General features: G+C 52.4%; 1 protein-coding gene across 1 annotated transcript in view; it reads right to left on the bottom strand.

Moving 5' to 3' along the window:
• Positions 1 to 20,701, bottom strand: part of PALD1 (phosphatase domain containing, paladin 1) — a 44,054-nt gene that overhangs the window by 641 nt on the left and 22,712 nt on the right. The window contains exon 18 of the mRNA XM_008057853.1: positions 2,126 to 2,281. Coding sequence (XP_008056044.1) covers positions 2,126 to 2,281 — 156 coding nt within the window. The remainder of the gene's footprint in view (positions 1 to 2,125; positions 2,282 to 20,701) is intronic.

The raw sequence follows: 20,701 nt of genomic DNA, 5'->3' as shown, positions 1-20,701 counted from the left end.
GGGGGGGGGGGGGGGGGGGATGGAATTTCAGGGGACGGGGCATGCCGCTCTAGTTGTCCTGCCATCCACCCACCCCAGGTCCCCCAACACGGGTGGGTCTGGGGCCCAGAGCCACCTCTGTGAACTCAGCGACCCAAACATGTTTATGCTTTGACTTCCTTGAGCTTTTCTGAGTTCCAGGTTCCTCGTCACAGGAAAGGCAGTCTCTCCATCTCCAGGAGGGCCACACATGTGTAGAAAGTCTCAGCAGGTCATGGGCACCCCATGCAAAGCACAGTATGGGAGGCCGGGCACATGCTAGGCCCTGTGTGGCTATGACACTTCCCTGTAGGCTGTCAGGCACACAGACCGGCAGCTCTGGGCGCTACAGTTGGGGCCCATGCTGTGGGAGGCAGCATGGACCAGGAGCTAGGGGGTCCTTGGCTAAGGGTCTCAACCCCAGGGGGGTTAGCCGAGGCCTCCCTGGACACTCAGTCCAGCTGCCCAGCAGCCCAGGCCCTGGCACCACTCAAACTATCCGACAACCAACTCACTTGTCTCCCACCGTCTGGGGGATAGTGGGGATGCAGCATCCTGAGAACAAAAGGCTGAGCTTGTCCCTCTCTGGTTCCCAGCAACCCTCATTCCACCTGCCACTCATCTGCAGGAGAGAGGGGCTGAGGGGCCCTGATGCTGGATCCCACACTCCTGCCCAGATAGCTGCTATCCTTCCTCGACATCCCCCCACACCCTCATTCCGGTGGGGAGGGGATCAAGCTTCCTCTCCAGCTCTGGCTCCCCTGATTTCACTCTTCAAGCAGATCTCAAGAAGAACGTGTCCTCATCCCCTCACCTCCCGCTTTCTCAAGGGCCCAAGGAGGAAGCTGAGTCCAGGCCTGCTCAGGAGGGTAGCCCTGACATGGCTTGGGCGTGACCTCCATCAGGTCTCCTAACTCAACACCCACCCACATGCACCCGGGGGCATTTCAAGTGCTCCCCTACCCTGAAGTCCTGAAGCCTGTCCTCAAGGCGGGCCCTCAGGAGCCCCCACTCCTACCTCTGCTCCCTTGCAGCTCTGAGTTCACCTGCATACCTGCCCCAGCCTCGTACCCTTCCTGTGTCCCCTCTGGCCAGGTCACCAGCCTCTGTCTCCACCCACCCATGGCACAGGAGCTAATTCCACCCTTGAGTCTAGATTAGAACTGCCAGGACCTGCTGATGAGGTCCAGAGGGGCCAGCTTCCTGACAGAGGGATAATTACAGGCCACTTTTCCAAGGAGGGAAGGAGGCCTTTCTCTTGACCGAGAGGTGGCAAGGTGGCAGCTGTGTCTCTAAAAACAGCTGAGCAGAGGAAGACCAAGGAGGCCAAGGACAGAGGGATCTGGGAGGTCCGATGGCGAGGGTGGCATGTTAGGCCAGAGTACGGTGGGCTTTAGCGCCAATCCAGTGGCCCTAATGACAACCTTGAACAAGTTACCCATCTCTCTGTGCTCAGTCTCCACCTCTGTAAGATGGGAGAGCAACCATCACGCTATTTAAGGCAGAGCAACCTAGCTTGGGATTCAGCAGATGGCACTGTCTACATCCCTTGGAATCCGCACCACAGCCTTCCAAGCTGGCACCACAGTGTTAACATCACTTCCATTTCCATCACCTGCAGCAGGTATGGAGGAGTGGGCTAACTGGTCCAAGGTTATGCTGGAAGGAGGCAGGGCAGGGCCACCTCAGCCCTGCCCTTGGCCCTCGCAAGACACAAGGGAGGATTGCACACAATCACCACCATGGAGTGCCCAGGCTGGCCTGCAGCCGGCATCTAGGCAGCACTGGCTGTGGGGACACGTGCAGCAGGGTCCCAGTCCAGCAGACCCCACCACCTTGTCCCCTTCCTCTTTCTCACTCTCTCACTCATCAAACTTATCGACTGCCTGCCAAGTGCAGACACGATGCAGGGGACCCAAGGTCAAATGAGACGAGACCCTGGTCAAATGGAAGCTTCCTGCAAAATGAGACATGAGCATTCTTCCCACTCAAGAGCGGAGCCTGTTCCTGGGTCCCTACAGGCCAACACGGGGACCGGGCAGGCAGGACTCAGCTCCGCCTGTGGGAACCCGCCGCCCATGGCCCCTCTTGGCCTCAGTCCCCTCACCTCCCGCATCCAGGTGCTGAAGGGTCTCTGCCAGGAGTCGGCCTTCTCCAGGTGGAGGTAGGCGTTGAAGAGGATCAGGTAGACATAACGTTCCAGGTACTGCAGACTTCGCAGCTGTAGCCTCCGCATCTCCAGCTCCTCTTTGGCCGCCTTCGCCTGGAGGATGGGACAGGTGTGGTCAGGGTGGGGGATTTGCTGCCCCTAGCACGCACACTCTGCCACCCTGAGTGCCGGGGCAAGGGGATCCAGACGACATAGCCAAGGGCACCACCCTGCCCAGGTTCCAGAGGGACCAGTGGAGAATGTGGTACCTGGGAGTCAGGAGCCTACATCCTACTCGAGAGGCGTGGCAGCTCACCTGGCCGCCCTGAGCCTCCATGTCCTCACTGTGGAATTATAACCCCTGTCCCTTCTGAGGACGAATAGACCACGACAGGTTGTCAACAGGAAAGCTCCATGCAGACACTCACTGTGGTGCCCAAGGAGTGCAGAAGCCCCCCCAGATGGCAAAACCAGGGGAGAATGGGGGGACCTTTACTGTCCACTCCAACCCCTAATTCTCCCGGGACCGGAGGAAAGACCTGCCTCCTCCTCTCTCTCCGGCCCCTGAGGCCTCCCTTAGGGCAGGGTACAGGCGTTCTGATCAGCGAACTGGGAAGGGGCCAATAGCAGGGGGCGGCAAGGGCAAGTTCTCAAGGCGTGGACTTGTGGACACAACATCCACCTCCTCCCTCTGCTGGGGCTCTCCGGGGGGCAGGGTCATCCCCGGCTACAAAGTGGAGAAAACCCATCCTAGCTTCTGAGCCCAACTGGTCCCTAAGCGACTTCCAGAGGTAGAAGGGGTGTCCATACAGCCCTCAGGCCCCAGCCTTCACCCTCTCCAAGGCTGGGGACAGACAACAGAGCAAGAAAGACTACAAGGCCAAGGAGCAGCAAGACAGCTCGGGGGAGGGAGGGCACCCAGGTACGTGGGCAGGGGGCATGTTGTGAGGGCGCTGATCTTTTTTTATTATAGATATGTGGGGTACAAGTCAGGGTGAGCTATATAACCAGGCTGCGTGCAGGCTATGTGCAAGGGAAGTGAGGGCAACTGGCCCTCACTCCCTTGGTTTAGGACCAGGTACCTATGTGATGCTACGTGTTCTTCCCCCCCTTCCTTCCCTAGCAATGTCCATCGATTGCCGATCTCTCCCTTGTGCTAATGTAATTAATGTTCAAGTCCCACTTTTGAGTGAGAACATGTAGCATTCAATTCTTTGCTTCTATGACAGCTAAGTATGATGGTCCCCAACTCCATCCAATTTACTGCAAATTCCATGATTTTGTTCTTCTTTATGGCTGCCTAATACTCTATCGTGTATATGTACCACATTTTCTTTATCCAGTTGATGGGTAATAGGGTCGCTTCCATGTTTCTGCTATTGTGAATAGTGCAGCTATAAACGTGTGCGTGCAGGTGACTTTTTGTTAAAATGATTTATGTTCCTGCAAGTATAGTCCCAGGAGAGGTATTGCTGGACTGGATGAAAGGTCAACTTTTAGTTCTTTTAGGAATCGCCCCAGTGCTTCAGGGCACTGATCTTTTTAGCCAGCGATTCTGAACGCCTTCCATGGAAGATGGCTCCAGGCCTCGTGCTGCGGAGAATAGGACAGCAATCCCAATGGCAGCTTAGCTGGGCCTCGGAGGCCTGTGGGCATGGATGGAGAAAAAGGGCACCAGGTAGAGAGACACAGAGGTGAGGATGGTGCTGGCCTGTGGGGCCTGGGAAGAGGCCCGCCGGGCTGTCAGGAGGATGAGGAGGGACAAAAAGGGAAATAGGGTAGAGACCCAATTATGGAAGCCACCCATGCCACCTAGGAAGTTGACCCTCCAGGTGAGTGGTTCACAACCTGACTGTCCATAAGAACCACCGGGAGCTTTCAAATGCAGGTCCCGGGGCACCAGCCCAGAACAGCCAAATGAGAATGACATCAGGGATGCCAAGATGAAACACACACAGGCCCTGCCTTCCGTGGTCTGGAGCAGGAGGTGGAAGAATGTTCTGAAGCAGCCAGAGTAGCTGTCCTGAAGGAGGGCAGAAGGGCAAGTAAGCAAACCGGGAAGGATATCGAAGAGGAGGTCGTATCTGAGGTGGTTGAGGATGAACAGGAGGCAGAGTGGTGCCCTGAGGGGAGGGCATGCAAAAGGCAGGAAGGGGGCCAAAGAAGGTGGTGTGTCCCCAGGGTACCCTACCCAGGGCAGACAGAGGGGGAGGAGCTCGCAGTGGCAGGAGGAGGTGCTGGCAGGAGGCCAGGCCCAGAGTGGGTGTGGGAGCCAAGACTTGAGCTTGTAGACAAAGAGGCCAGTGAAGGCTCCTGGTGGCTTGGAGGAGGAGAATGGTCCCTCTGCCGCAGAATGACTGGGATAGGTGGGGGCAGGATGCATATTGTTTGAAAGATTAAGCAGGGGCTCAAAATAAAAGATCAATTTTGCTTAGAGACTGAGGAATGAATTCCTTTTAAAAAAAAAAAAAAAGAGATTTTACCTAAATACAAACCATGGCCCACACGGCATGACCCACCTGTCCCCAGGGATGTGCAGTCCATGCCGCCCCACCCCTTAGGCTGCTTTCACCCTTCCCCAGCCTCCATCCAAAGGCCTGGAGCAACATAAAGCATTTTCTTAAAAGGAAAGAGAAGGAAGTCGCCCATGGTTCCGAGGGGCAGGAGCCATTTTAAACTACTTTCAATGCAAGAGCACAGAAGAAAAATGTCCCATGGGTGTGAAAAGCCCTCAGCCATAGACTTGGCCATGGACATAGTCACACCACTACCCTTTCCATGCTCCACACCCATGGGGACAGAGGCCGCCTGCTTTGAGAGACACTGACAAGGGTTAGGTCTGGGAAATATTCTCAGGTACAGTGCTGTGATCCCTTTTGAGCCCTGCTGGCAAAGGTAGAATTATCTCTAAATTCGGACCATTGTGCACAGGGGACACCTGACCTCCCCCTGCCAGGAGGTTCTGTGGGCATATCCTGCTGGATCACAGATCTGTGATTTGAGACAGTGACCTACTTTCCTATCAAGACCCTGGTTTCCTTAAAACCCTCCCACGTTAGCACTGCCCGGGGAGGAGGACAAGCTGGCCGCCTCCTGTCAATAAAATTAGTGGAACTGTTTTTATACAGCAGGCCAGGCTGTCATTAGCTGTGGTGGAGCCGGACAAGGTTTCCTCGTCCGCTGGACTGTGCCTTAAAATAGAAGGGGGCTAGGAGAGGCGACCAGGTCTCTGGGCACTTCGGGCCTCTCAAACTTCCGGTCTGTCCAGCATTGAGGCAGGCCCAGCATTGCCCACAGTGGCTCTCGTGAAGTTCTGCTCTTTGATGGGCAAAGGAAGAGGCCCACTGAGGCAGGGCTGGGAAGCTCTCCCCAGATGGACGGCACAAGGGGAGAGAGCATGTGTCTAGGGTCTGCTGCATGCCATGTACCAGGCTGAGCATGTCACATCCTCACCTGATGATCTGACTCTAATACTATTCCCTCTGCCTGGCCAGGTTCAGCTTGTCCCTCCAGGCCTAGGACAAGCCCCATCCAGTCCCCAGCCCACCCCGAGCAATCCAGCCCCCATAGCCCCACCCTTCTCAGCCTGAGCTGCCCTCCGTCTGAACCTTTTAATTAAATACTGCACTGAATTCCATCCTGCGGGTTTCTAATTGCTTCACCAAGGCAGGATCTTTCTCTCAAAACATGATAAACTGGGGGGAGACAATAGTCAGGTTTCCATCTCCCCCTTCTCCCTACTGTCCACGGGTCTGCGTAGAACTCAGTATGCAGCAGGCGCTCAGTGGTCACCGAGCACTCACTCCCTAAGCCATCCTGTCTCACTCTTCCAGCATCATCTAGAGTCTGGATTCTAGACAGATGATAGGGACTCCAGACTTGGACGTGTCACCGCCCGCTCAAGGGCTCCACGTGGAAACGGGTCAGGCAGCCCAGGCCCACAAAGTGTGTCCCAGCAGACCTCTTGAGTGTTTTCCACACCTGCTGCACCAACAAGCTTGCCCACCTCAGTGGCAACTCCATCGGCCCAGCTGTTCGGGTGGGAACCTGAGACTCCTCCGATTCTCCCTTCTCAATCCCACAGCCATTGATCAGAAAACCCTGCAGACTCTACTTCAAAACACCCCAGAAGCTGCCACCTCTCACCATCCTGGTCCAAATCACCTGTCTCAGTGACAGTCCCTGGCTGGCCTCCCTATCCCCAACCCCATCCCCTGCTGCCTCTTCTCAATACAGCCCCAGAGTGATTCTCAAAGCCTAAGTCAGTGCCTCAGCTCAAAACTCACACTGGCTTCCGTGTACTCAGGGTAGATGCCAAAGTCCAAGCAATTCCAGAAAAGGCCCTACACAGTCTGCCTCCTGCCCCCGGAACCTCTGACCTCCTCTCCCACCCTGACCTTGCCCTGCTCCTCAAACACACCAGGCAGCTCCCACCTCAGGGCCTTTGCACATGTCAGGTTACCTGCCCAGAATGTTGTTCTCCCAGATATCACCCTGGATCTCACCACCTTCAGGTCTGTGTTCAATGCCACCTTCTCACAGAGTCCCTGCCTCACCACCCTACTTAAAACCGCAAGCCCTCATACCATACCCTCCCCATCTCCTGACCGGCTACTTCTCCCCACAGGCATACCACCATTCAACCCATGCCAGGTCGTACTTGTCCACTGCTCACTGTGAGCCTCCCTGCTAAGAGTACAGGCTCCATGCAGCAGGGACTTCTGTCTTTTGTTCATGTGGCATCTCTAGCACCTAGTACAGTGCCCAGCCCTTAGCAGGTATGTAATACATGTTTGTTGAGTCAATGAATGACTAGTGCTTGTACCTTGCATCTCATTAATCCCAGCTCACGGGAATCCTGGACTGCCTTCACCACCCCTCTGCTTTCCAGAAAGGGAGGCTGAGGTCAAAGAGACCAACCAACCTGCCAAGGTCACATGGAGGGTGGGTGGCCAAGCCCAAGCAGGAACCCAGGCCTCTTGTCCATGCTTGCTAGGTAGGACCTGCCCACTGAGAAGGCTATGCGCTTAAAGCCCTGGAAACAGCTCTGGCTCAGAGGAAAACAGCCCCAGAGCAGGAACAAGGGGAGAAGAGAGGCAGGCTCAGGGGTCTGCCTCAATCCAAGCCAGATAGCACCCTATACCATGACTGGAGCCTCCCTGCTGCCCCCTCTCTCATCTACCTGGCAGAAGATACCTGGCCTGATGACTTCTGTCTCCAGCTGAGATGGAGTTCAGGCGGGGCAGCTGAAGGTCCCCAAAGATGGCCAGTGCCTGTAGGGCGGGGTTCCAGAGCCCAGACCCCACCATCTCCCCAAGTATGACACCAGCCCCTCCCTGGCAGACATGGGCCCCTGAGCGCTGGCTGTGTCCTGTGGGTCTCCTCTGAGTCCGTGCAAACTGCATCCAAGGGCCTGCCTGGCAGCGGGGCCTTGGGCACAGGAAGTTTCCTATTTGTAACCCCAGACAGGAGGAAATGGCCCTCAGCCCATATGGGTAACTGTTTTGCCTAAGATGTCCCTTTTTTTCAGCACCTTCAAAGTGTGAAAGGCCTAGACCTGGTGCCAGGGGCCGCTCTGTATGGTTCACTCAACAGACACTGTTCAATGGCACCTCCAGACCAGGCACTGGGATTCAGCACTGACAAGATGTGGTCTCACCCCTCCAGAAGCCCACCACCCTGCATGTAATCCCCCAAAACTGTGGGTGGCCCAGCCCTCTGCCTACCATACCCCACACATCCTGTCCTACCTCCATGGACCCCAGGCTAGTCCTCACCATCACCCTCTAAGGCAGACAGAGCAGCGGCAATGACTGCAGGTGACACAGAAAAACAGGGGCCCTGGCGGGCCAAAATTACTTGTCCGAGGTTGCACAGGGAGTTATTGGCAGTCAGGGCCAGGACCCCGGGTTTCCAACCACTGAGTCAGGGCTCTTTGGGTGGCTGCAGAAGAAGGCCCTGTCTTGGGAGACCAAGAGTGTGGACAAAGAATTAAGAGGTATAATGCAAGTGGCGCTCAGGTTTTCCTGTTTGTTTATACAGTGATTTATTCCGCCTTCTCTCCACCCACTCACTGGACAGACATCTGTGGAGCCCCCACCTGTGCCAAGCAGAGCTTGAAGTCAGGGCTGGAGAGCCAGGCCCTTGCAGCAGAAATGGGCACATCCAGTAGCAGCAGCAAGCACAGAAGCGGGGTCCCACTGCTGGGGGTTATTCCCAAGGAGGGGAGGAATTGAAGGGAATACAATCACAGCCCAGATGATGACAGCAGCAAGCACAGAGGCAGGGTCTCATTGCTGGGGACTATGCCCGGGGAGCGGGTTGACAACTGCAGCTCAGACAGGGACAGCAGCAAGCACAGAAGAACGGTCTCACTGCTGGGGATTATGCTGGGGCATCAGAGGGTACTGCAATGGAGAGCTAATCCCCTCCCAAACCTCTAAAAAATCCATGCTTGATGGTGCATACTTAGAAACCACACCTTGCACACCACAGGTGCTCAATGGATGTTTGTTGTTGAATAAAGCAGGAAAGTCCCATTTGAAGGTGGAAATGATTTCACCTTGGCCTACAATGGGAAGGAAGGGAGACAAGAGAGGTCTCCACTGCTAAGAACATGTACCCTACACACACACACACACACACACACACACACACACCCTCTCTCTCTCCCACCTATTAGCTCTTTGCTTGATTGGGGAAATAGCCCTTTCCTTTCGTCATATTTGCTGTAACAGCTCCCAGCACTCCAGAGCTGCTCTAATGGCCCAGGTCCTGGCCCTAGAGACATATTACCTATTGGAATGATGTCTCCAAGAAACAGCTTTGACCACATCAGGTTCTCAGAGGGGCTGAGAGAGACCCCAGCTAGGGCTCAGAACCAGAGCTGCCTCGCTTTGTGTGTTTCTTTTTGTTTGTTTGTTTGCTTATTGGGTTGTTGTTTTTTTTTGAGTTGGAGTCTCACTGTCACCCAGACTGGAGTGCAGTGGCCGCTCCCGGCACTGCAGCCTCTACCTGCTGGGCTCCGGCGATCCTGCTGCCTCAGACTTTCCAGTAGCCGGAATTACAGGCGTGCGCTACCACGCCCAGCTGATTTTTTTTAAATTTATTGTAGAGATGAGGTCTTGCCAAGTTGCCCAGGCGGGTCTCAAACCCGCGGGCTCGGGCAATCCACTCACCTCAGCCTCCCAAAGGCACGGAATTACAGGTTGAGCCACCTAGCCCGGCTTTTGTGTGTTTCTTAACCAACGCCCTTAGTCCTGGGAGCACTGAGCTGATCACTTTTGTCTGTGAAGCTAACTCTGCACCAACCCAGGCAGTGTACACAGTGGCGGCTGGTGGCCTCCTTGCCAATCCTGCCTTTCTCTGCCACCACAGCACTGCCCCGGCCATGCCTGCCACAGTGGAGGGAAAGGAATGCAGGTTGAGGAGCTGGGAGACGGGTTCTGGTCCTGCTTCCTGCCAGTCACAAAATGTAGTTAGGCCTCAGTTTCTTCCTCAGTTAAATGGATCTAGTAAAACCCACCCTGATCTCACCAGGGGGGATAAAGGTACGTTCTTAGAAAACTCGAAATGCACTGCTCAAAGTTAAAGCATTACAGACTTTATAAAATACGTCTCAGTTTGAGACCAAAGGATATTTACTTCTCCCTGTGCAGTTAACTTCACCCCAGCTTTTCTTCAAACTCTTTCTGAAGGGAAGATAGGAGACACTACAGGCTGTTTTAAATACAGGACAACTAAGAATTAGTCTCACCAGACAAAGCCAAGAAGTGCCACTGGCATTAATGACTCTAGCAGGGCTTCCTCCAGGAGCCCTGACCTTGGTTTCCGTCACAAATATTTTCCCTTTCCAAACCCAACAGGAAGCAGCTAATTCATCAGAGGGTGTTACCATCGTGGGCTGGCTGCCATCTTGGGTTCTCCTCAGCCTGGTGCCAGCATTTTCCATCTGCCCCAAGCTCACGAAGTGGCTCAGTCCAAAAGGTTTTCTTTCTTTCTCTTTTCCTTTTCAGGCAGTTCTTAAAATGCCCTGAGCACCCTGGCCCCCTCGCAAGCATGGAGTGACCAGGCCTTGACCCAACCTCGCCAACGCTCTAGAGAATGGAGAAGGCTTCACTGTGGGCTACAGCCTCCAGAGGCCAGGCCGCTTGAGTCAGGCCTAGGTAGGGAGAGGGAAGGCCTGTCCCTGTGGAAAAATGTGTGTTGCAGGTCTGGTCCCCTCACCTCCCGTTGTACCCGCGACCGGCATCTGGAAAGTGCAGACCGTCCTCTGGCCTTCCTTCGCCCTGTCTGGGAACACCACAGGGACAAGAACCAGTTCTTATTTCTGCCTCAGTGGGGCTAGCGGTAGGCAGGGAGGGGGAAATGGTGCCTTCACCCTCCTAGGAGGACATGTGGCAGGGCAGAAAGGCCCAATTTGGGAGTAGGGGTCCCGGGTCTCGGCTTCCTCCTGCCACCACCAGCTGCATTCTTGGGTAAGCCCAGTGCCTCCCTCCTCAAATGCCAGGATGGAGCTAAGGTTAGGCATGCCCTTCATCACACACAGGTACAGAGGGGAGGCCGAACCGTACCGTGGTTGTGAAAATGCATGTCACCCTGGCATGGGCACCTCTCAGGCTAGCTCTGGGTTGGCCAAGGAGATGTCAGGACACACGGTGTCTGAGGCCCCGGCCTCCAGCACTGGTCTCTAGGAACCCCCGTTCTCCCCCCATGAGTCCCTCCCCATCCTTCTCCCTGCCCACCCCCACCTCAGTCACCCAGACCCTCCTCACAGACTCCAACCCCACTGGAGTCCAGGGGAATGTCAGGTCTCACTGACACCTTTCCTGCTGCCTTTAGACAGGCACCTCCAAACTGACCCACCCACTGAAGATGGAGAAATCAAAGGAAACAGTGGGCAAGGAACCTGCCTGTCTGTCTGTGCTGCACCTCAGGGGAAGTCTCTCCTTTCGAAGCACTGTAGTTAATCAATGCAGAAGGAAAGAGAGGATCGGCAGACTACCATTCTGCAAATTCCAAATGAAATAAGAAATCCAGGCAATGTGCACCAGGGGATGCCAGTCACAAGAGAGATGACAGGACCTTCCAGCCCGAGGGCAGCACATGGCATCACTGTAACTATCCCAGTCACACTGAGCCATGATCTCATCAGTCTCTGACTCAAACCATTTACAGAAAGCACAGGCCAACCTAATCCCAGGGACACAATTAGTAAAATTCGCTTTGAGAAGTCCAGTAAGACCAGCTATCTCCACAAATACATTTCAGAGGAAAAAACAAGAACAGTGTGAGATTAAAAGATTTGGGCCAGGTATGGTGGCTCACACCTGTAATCCCAGCACTTTGGAAAGTGGAGGTGAGAGGATTATCTGAGCCCAGGAGTTTGAGAACAGATTGAGCAACATAGATTGACCAGATTGACCTCATCGCTACAAAAAATTTAAAAAATTAGCCGGGTGTGGTGGCACACACCTGTAGTCCCAGCTACTCAGGAGGCTGAGGCAGGAGGATTGCCTAAGCCAAGAAGATCAGGGCTGCAGAGAGGCGTGATTGTGCCACTGCACTCCAGCCTGGGTGAGTCTGACTCAAAAAAGAAAAAAAGGAATTCATTAAGAGCCATGTCAACCAAAATGTAACGTGGGGATCTTGTTTGGATCTTGATGTAACCGCTTAAGGACTATGAAATTAAGAAGAAAATCCAAACACTGGCCAAGTATTAGATGATAAGCAGTGGTGCCAAGGTGTGACAGTATAAGGTATGAGCATGGTGTGTGGGATGGCCTTCTTTAAGACATGACCCTTCTCTACAGGTCTGGGCTGAATTATTCACAGAGGAAACACCATGAGGGCTGGGCAGGTTCCCATAATCCAGGGCAGAGGCTGGAGGGTGGGAGAGGAAATAAGACTGGCTGTGACGGGTACTTACTGAAGCTGGGAGGTAGACACACCAGGTCTCTGGAGATTATTCTCTTGACTTTGACATTTTCTGTTTGAACTTTCCCAAAATAATTTTTTAAAAAACAAGTTCCCACCTTCAACTCAGTAAATGATTCTACTTCTAAAAATCAGGCTGCAGAAATAATGCACACGGATAAAAGAGCAACATGCTCTGTGATGTCCACGTCATCACCCATCCCAGAGGACAACAGGGAACAATCCTATGGGAACAGAGTGTCACATGATCATTAAATACAGAGACAGAAGGGCTCTTTGGCAACCGTGACAAAACACCTGTGAGCTGAAATGGTTGATTAATTTCCCTTCCTTCAACTTCTAGAACATGAGCTCAGTGTACCCTTATTCACCTGCCGACTATCAGCATCAACACAAAATCTGGCACAGGACAGGAACCTAGTTGTCCACCCCCTCCACCCCACCCCTATAGATGGAGCACATGTTTAAATGCACAAACTTAATCCAAGGGAGCAAGCGAGACTCCCTAGGGGCCACATCTTAGAGAGGAGGCCCTTAGAGAGGAGGTACCAGCAAGTAACGAAGACCAGGGAGAAAAAGGGAAACATGAAATCGTCATGGGGCTGGCTGGATTCTGGGAATCTCTGTTCTCCCTAGACCACCTAAGCTCTCAGTACTCTCTAATACTGTCATCAGAACAAACGAGCCACCTGCAGTCCCTTGTTGTACAATCTCATTGTGCAGATGGAGATAGATACATGCTGAGCCTCCTCTCTGAATAGAGAACTGGCCTCCAAATTCTCCCACTCTCCCCGTGGAGCAGCCTGGAATCGCTTCATGGCTGGAAGAGGCACACATGCTGAATTCTAGGAGCTGTTCTTAACTGCTCATTATTAGAGTGTAGGTTGATGCTGATGCTGGCAGAGGGCCAGGAAAGGGAAATTCACTGTTTGGGGGCCCTGGGAGGAGAGACAGGAAGTCGAGAGGTCACGTGCTGCTGAGTTTCAGGATCCCAAGGCTGTGAACCCTTGGGAGAAAAACTTCACATGGGCAAGAGGTGGATGGGCCTGGAACGTTCCTGGGCAAATGGAGCCTGTGGTGATGACAGGTCCCGGCCCAAGTCTGGGCTCAGGTCTATTTCCATGCAGAGGCTCTGGGGGGTCCAGTCAGGCTGACGTATATCCCCCGAACATACAGCACCTGGGCCTGCTCTGAACAGAGGAATGCACTGGCAGTCACCTGGGGACTTCTGGTTTGTAACCAGAGGGCAAGGGTTTAAATAAACAGAAGAGACACGGCTGCCAACTTCCAGGAGTCAGCCAGTCCTTTCCAGGGAAGGGGGCAGGGAAGGAGAGTACTGTCTTTCTAGAGTCTCAGCAAGCCCCCTGCAGCCCACTAGACCAACAGGGACAAGACCCTCAGGTCAAGGGTGATGGGGCCCAAGGAGGGACATAGGGCTGGGAGTGAGCATCTTTGCCCACCATCCCTGCTCTGCCACCAAGTCACATGGGACCTCAGGAGCCCATTATCCTGCCCCAGTGCCTCGCCTGTAGACAGAGGGGTCAGATGCTCTCTAAGGTCCTTCAGCACTGGAATCTGAGGGTGCACAGGGACGCTGTGAAGCAAGGAGCCCCACAGCAGGTCCCCAGAGCCCTCTCACTTGGTGAGCACTCACCATGCACCAACTGAGCCCTGTGTACACACTCCCCACAGTGCCTCCCACACATGGCCCTGCAGGGAGCCTGAGGCAGGGGCAAGCGGGGACATAGCAGAGCTCCCTCCAACTCCCACATCTGCGATCTTCAGACAGGTGCCTCCTTCCCATCTTCAGGGACCACGCTGGCCACAATAAAGTCCTCTCCAGGGCTCACTCCGATCACTTGTTTCCATGATGCAGAGAAACACAAACGTGCCCATATTAGAGACGCTGGTCAGAAAGTCTCCCCCTGCACACACACACACACGCACATCCAGAGCTAGCCAGAGACCTTGTCTATTCTGGAGGCAGCTGGGACAGCCCAGATCACCCTGACTTCAGGCAGGACATGCGTCCAGCCCTGGCTGGATCAGGACGTGCAGAGTGACCTTGGTGGGGCATTCTGCTTTTTGGCTAAAGGAAACAGAATCTTGGTTGCAAAAAGCTGTCATTCCTAAACCTGGGCTCATGGTCCACAAGAATTTAGAAAAAAAAAAAAATCTCTTCAAGGACTCTCCTCTATTCTGAGATGACATTGTTCTATTTTTCTGGTACTCAAATGTCCCTTCTTTTAGGAAATGCTAACCATTTTAGATAGTTGTTGGGCTTTTTACATTGTTGTTTCTTTCTTTCCTTTCTTCCTTTCTTTAAAATGAACACACATTTAACAAAAGTACACACTAGCCATCCTAGAAAGGCCCTTCCCTTTTTTAAGCTGGTCTGCAAATCCCCCAACCACTTGGAGTAAGGTCCCTTTCAGTTCTTTCTTTGTTCTCTAGCAACACTTTCAGGGGCTATGATGGGATGCCCTCTGAGACCTCAAGTGATTGGCAGTAGTGGGAAACTGGAGGGGGGGTTGGCAGTTGAGGGAAACTGCTAGGGGAGGGTACCTGCATGATCAATGTTTAGATACCTAACCCTGAAATGTACCCCACATCTTTATAATAAATTTTTTTTTTAAAACCCTGCAGCCAGGACCATAAAAGAGAAAACTCATCCTCTCAAGCAGTGGCACAGGAGTCAAGTGACAGCCTCAAAAAAGGGGGAGCTCCAGTTGCCCCTAAGCCCAGGTCTTCCTTGAGCCCCTAGGCTGAGATGGCAGCGTGGGGGAGTGTAAGCTGCCTGTACACTGCAGTGAGATCGTCTCAGCAGCAAAAGGGCCACATCAAGCCTGCCGATCTGCCCCCAAGAGACACACACATGCCACAGACAGAGGCTGGGCTGGGGGAGGAAGCCCATCTCCCCTCCCCCTCCATGGAAACTTCAGCCTTCGGGCAGCCTTGGCTGAGACCCAGAATTGGGGCTCCAGAAACAAAGTTCTGGTTCGACCTTAAGGCCTACTGCCCACGGTGGCCTTTCAGGGGGCTCAGGTCCCCAACACCCCCAGTCCCAAGGGCCTGAGAAAAAAATAAGCCATGACTACTCAGCCACAAACTCCCAGCCTGGCCCTAAGGTGAGTTACTTCCCTTGCGCTAGGCAAGCCTCCCTCCCTACTGGCACCCAGCACGAGTGGACTTTGGAGGAAGCAGTCGCACTTCCCTAGAAAGATACTCCTAGGGGGCACAAAGGGGGAATGTGCTGGAAATGGTGGGCTTGCTCCAGCTCCCTGTCTGAGGGGGTCAGGCTCTGACCCCAGGTCTGTCCAAGGACCCTCGGGTGGAGGGGGGCGGAGTTGGGAGGGCCTGCTTGTAGAGGGTTCCAGCCTTGCTCCCCACCCCCGATTGTGAGAACGATCAAGCCTGACTGCTCCCCCCACCCAACCCAGTCCTTACCAGGCCACTGTGGGGGTGAGGGGGGCAGGGCCGGAGGCACCAAATCCCTCTGGACCCTATCCCAGGAGTGAGACCTGAACGTCAAATGAGAGCACCCCTCCCAAAAACCACATACAGAGTTTCAACAGTAGAGCTATATGCAACTATGCCCGTTTTGTGAACGAGGGGCTGCAAATGTAACATGACAGTAAGAGCAGCAGCACCACAGTGGCAGTAAGCACTAGAGAAGAGCTCGGTGCCCAGGTCTGCTGTCTCATTTAATCCTCACTGCACTCCCAAGAGGGTTGTGATCAGCCCAATTCACTGAAGAAACTCAGGCTCAGAGGAGAAGGCCTGGAATTCATATCCAGCCTACAATGACCAACCTGAGCAGGACGCCTATTATCCTGCTGTGTCCATTTTTCTCCCCCAGGAATGGCTCAGGAAGAAATCATAGGAATAGCTGGAGTTGTGAGCACCAAGTATTCAGAATTCCTGCTGTCTCCCTCAGGCCCTGAGAGAACTGACCAGTGGGAACCCAGAGGAGCTGGGTCCTTCCTCCCTCTAGACCCAGGCCTGGAGGTAGCAAGATAATCAATGTACTACTTGATGTCCCAGCTGTGGGAGAACCTCAGAGGGTGATGGATGGGAGAGCCCTCTTCCCCTCTCCCCTGCTCTGCCCGACCAGTCACAGGGCAGGCCTCCTAGACTTCCCATCTGCTCCCCTCAACTGCATCCCCCAGTGTAAAGCCTGGGGCTCACCCTGGAATGGTCTGCTTAGAATCTCCCAGGGGCTGCCCAGTCCAGAGCAACTTGCTTCAAATGTTTGCTGAATTGGATGGAATCAGCAGTCACCAGTCAGGTGGGCAGAGGCTCTGGGTGAGAATGTTCTGGGTAGCCCCATCCCTGAGACAACTTCCATCCCCTGACCGTTTCAGATGCGAGAGAAGGCGAGGCTGGAGTAGGGCACTGAACTCGAGGTCAGGAGATGCAGGACTAACTCCTGGCTCTGAGCCTCTGTGCAACTTATAAAACCCTCTTCCCATCTCTAGGTCTCCATCTCCCCATCTGCCAAAGTGAGAGGGCAATATGTTATACCAAAATCAAACAAAGCAACACAGGAAAGAAAACTACAAGTTCTTATGGATATGGATGCAAAAAATCTTAAACAAAATATCAGCAAACATAATCTGGCAATGTATACAAAGAATCATATGTTGTGACAAAGTAGAATTTATCCCAGGAATGCAAGGTTGGTTTAACATCTGAAAATCAACGAATGTACTATGCTGTGTACCAACAGAATAGATGAAAAAAACTATATTATTGAATGAGGTCTACCCCCATTATGGAGGGTAATCTGCTGTACTCAAAGTCTGCTGGTTTAAAAGTTAATCTCTCCTAAAAAATATGTTTACAGAAACATCTAGAATGATGTTTGACTACATATCTGGGTACCATGACCTAGCCAAGTTGATACATAAAATTAACCATCACAAAAACATGGGCCTTAACCTTCATGACTTTGGATTAGGCATGACCCCAAAAGCACAAGCACCAAAAGAAAAGACAGATGTTGGAATGATCAAAATGTAAACCTTCCATGCTTCAAAGGACACTACTACTAAGAACGTGCAGGAAACTCACAAAATAGGGGGAAATTTTGTAAATCATATATCTGACAAGAGACTTAGGCCCAGAATTTTTCTTTTTTCCTCTGCAATTAAGCTTTTATTTCATTCATAACAGATATAACAAGTACAACTTGAATGTACAAATTCTGAACAAAACATTAAAAAAGGAGAAAAAATAAAAACCAAAAAAGGTATTTAAGCAGATTCATGCAAAGAAATAAATGGGACACTGCAGATGTCACTGGACCCTGCTTCACCTTGAATTATGACAAATGCAAAGACTGTGGATAGACCTCCCACAGGGGACATCGGAGGAAGTCCCACACAGCAGAAAAAGGGGAGCAACTCAGGAAAGAGGTAGAACTTTCCCTGGAATTGAGACAGCATGCTACGAACTTCCTTTCTATTTTTAAAATAGTCCTTGAATAAATATCCAATCTTGAAATTAGAAAGCCCATCAAAAGACGGACACAATAATCTACCTCTTGCCTTGAAATGCTTTCTTGCAAAAGAAATACTACCAGCTATCCGTTAACAGATAATCAAGGGTTTTCATTTAAAGTGCATCTGTATGCTTCTCTACTGAGGCAAAGTGTTCTACAGAAAAAGGAATCCTTCCGTCATGGAGGTTCTGGAATCATCACTTTGGGAAATCACCTCCCCGATCTGTGAGCGTTTAGGATTTTGTGTCACCAGGCCCAGAATTTTTAAGATTATCTAGACTATATTTTAAAACACCTATAAGTCAATAATAAAAAGATAAACAACTAAATTTAAAAATAGGCAAATAGACGATTCTTTAAGGAAGACACACAAATGGCCAACAAGATCAGGAAAAGATTATCTGCATCATTAGTCGTGAGGGAAATGCAAATCAAAACCATAATGAGTTACCACTTCACAGTCAGCAGAATGACCAGAACCAAAAAGAAAGACAATAACAACTATAGACGAGATGTAGAGAGAGTAGAACCTTCATGCACTGCTGGTGGGAATGTAAAAGGGTACAGCCACTTTGGAAAACAGTCTGGCAAATCCCCACTGCTAGATATATACCCAAGAGAAATGAAAACATATGCCCACACAAAACCTTGTACATGAATGTGCATAGCAGCATTGTTCATAGTAGCCAAAAAAGTAGAAACAGCCCCAGTGTCCATCAGCGGGTGAATGGACAAACACAAAGTGCTATGTCCATTCAACAGAAAAGTATTCGGTCATAAAAAGGAATGAAGTATTAGCATAGACTACAACATGAAAGAACCTTGAACATATTATGCTAAGTGAAAGAAGCCGGACACAAACGACCACACGTTGTGTGACTCCATTTATAGGAAATGTCCAGAATAGGTAAATTCATGGAGACAAAGTGGATCAGGGGTTTCCAGGGACTGGAAGGAGGAGAAGTGACCACTAGTGAGTGTAAGGTTTCTTTTTGGGGTGATAAAAATGTTCTAAACCTGATTGTAAGGATGGGTGTACTGCTCTGTGAATGTACTAAAAAACACTGAATTGTACACTGTTAATAACCAAATTGTATCTAAATACAAAAGAAATGAAGCTACTGTAACAGAAAGAAGGTGACATACTTCAGATCCCCCAGTGTGGTCCCTGACCAGGAGCACCAATGTCATCTGGGAGCTTGTGAGACTGCCAGACTTACAGCAGCAGAAGCTCTGGAGTAGGGCCCGGTAATTCACAATGCAGCCAGTCTACCAGGTGACTCTGAAGCTCACTCAAGTTAGGGACTCCTGCTTAGAACGTGTAGTTCTCAGCTTTAGCTGTACATTGGAATCAACTGGGGAACTTTTAAAACAAGACCCATGCCCTGGTTCCTTAGCAGACCAACACAATCAGACTCTCTGGGGTGGAGGTCAGGCATGGGTATGTTTTAAAGCTCCCAGGCTGACCTCTTGGACAGCAGGGTGAGAGCCCCTGGATTAGAGTGACTCAGCCTCTCTGCTCTGCCTTTAAGAATCTGACCTAAACTCAGCTCACGGAGGCCACCTGGTGGCCTTACTGGGAATGACTCTACATCTTGCCTCTGGCCCCTCCAGGAGGCCCTAGGACAGACTCCCGGATCCCCAACCACTCGCTGCAGAGATTGGGACTACCCTGACCTTTGGAATGGAGGTGGGTGGCCTGGAGGGCAGCGGGTGAGAGTCCTCAACTAGGTCTGCTTCTTCCCTCCTCATTAAAACACTCCACACCCAGAAAGCGGCCAGAGCAGCCACCTCTAGACATAACCTCAGCCATGCCTCTCCCCCCAATGTCTGCAGAGCAGAACCCGCCCCCATCCAGACTCACCTCTGACAACTTCCAGAGCAGCTTCACTGCCTCTGAACTCGCTTTGCTCCTTTCGGCCTTTGCCCACGCAGCCCCTCCTGCCCAACACGCTTGCCCTGGCTCTCTCTGTCAGGATCGTTCAAGGCCAGCTCCATGGGAGATCTCCTCCATCCCCACAAGCAGCCCCATGATGCTCCCTGCTCTGCCCTCCGTGGGCCTCACAATGGACATCCAGGGCTGCGGGGCTCAGAGGGAGGGCCTACCAGCTCTGGGAGACGCGGACACTAAGAGGGACTCTGGCAGAGGCTGGGCAGTGTGGAGTGAATGGCCCATGGTGCTCTAAGGCAGGCCTGGCACCCTGGCACTTCTTGGGCCTCCAATTGCTGAGGTGGAAGCCTCAGGTCTCTGCCCTCTCAGCACCCTCTGAAAGCAGGAGCTCAGGCAGGGCTTGGTGGCTCAGTCTGTAATTCCAGCACTTTGGGAGGCTGAGGCAAGTGGATTGCCTGAGCCTGTGGGTTTGAGACCAGCCTGGGCAACTTGGTGACACCTAGGCTCTACAATTAAAGAAAAAAATAAAAAATTAGCCAGGCATGGTAGTGTGTGCTTGTAGTTTCAGCTACTTGGAAGGCTGAGGCAGAAGGATCCCCAGAGTCCAGCAGGTCGACACTGAGTGTGCCACTGCACTCCTGCCTGGGTGACAGATTGAGACTCCAACCCAAAAAAGAAAGCAAGCAAGAAAGCAGGTGCTCAGCCTCTTAGCTCACTGTTGCCACCTGGTGATGGCTTCGAGACCATTGCGAGTGGGACCCCAGGGTACTTCAAAAGGAGCCTCAGGATACAATCTAAGTGCTGGTCCCAGAGAAAGCAAATCTACCTTCTGAAGTTCGTAGCCACCTTCCTTTCCCCACATGCCCTGGCTTCTTAATCTCTGCAAACTCGCCTCCCAACTGACCTCTGACCTTGGACCCAGTCTGACCCCAGATGCCCTAACTCACCTCCAGCAGGCCACCCACCCTTTGCCCTCATGACCTGAGCAAAGGCCGGTCCAACTCAGTCATTTCCCCAGCGTGTGCATGGCTGCAGCCCACACATGCACAGGGCTGGTTTGAGACAGGTCCCCTCTGTGCAGGGGCCACAGGCAGAAGCTGTTCCTGAGAATTGCTGCCCAATAAAGAATACCCAGCCAGGCTCGGTGGCTCAGCCTGTAATCCCGCGCCTTTGGGAGGCTGAGGTGAGTGGATTACCTGAGCCC

The sequence above is a fragment of the Carlito syrichta genome, unplaced genomic scaffold (genome assembly GCF_000164805.1).
Source record: "Carlito syrichta isolate Samal-C Ts95f unplaced genomic scaffold, Tarsius_syrichta-2.0.1 Scaffold303141, whole genome shotgun sequence".
NCBI classification, from domain to species: Eukaryota; Metazoa; Chordata; class Mammalia; order Primates; family Tarsiidae; genus Carlito; species Carlito syrichta.
This window is presented reverse-complemented; position numbering and strand designations above follow the sequence as displayed.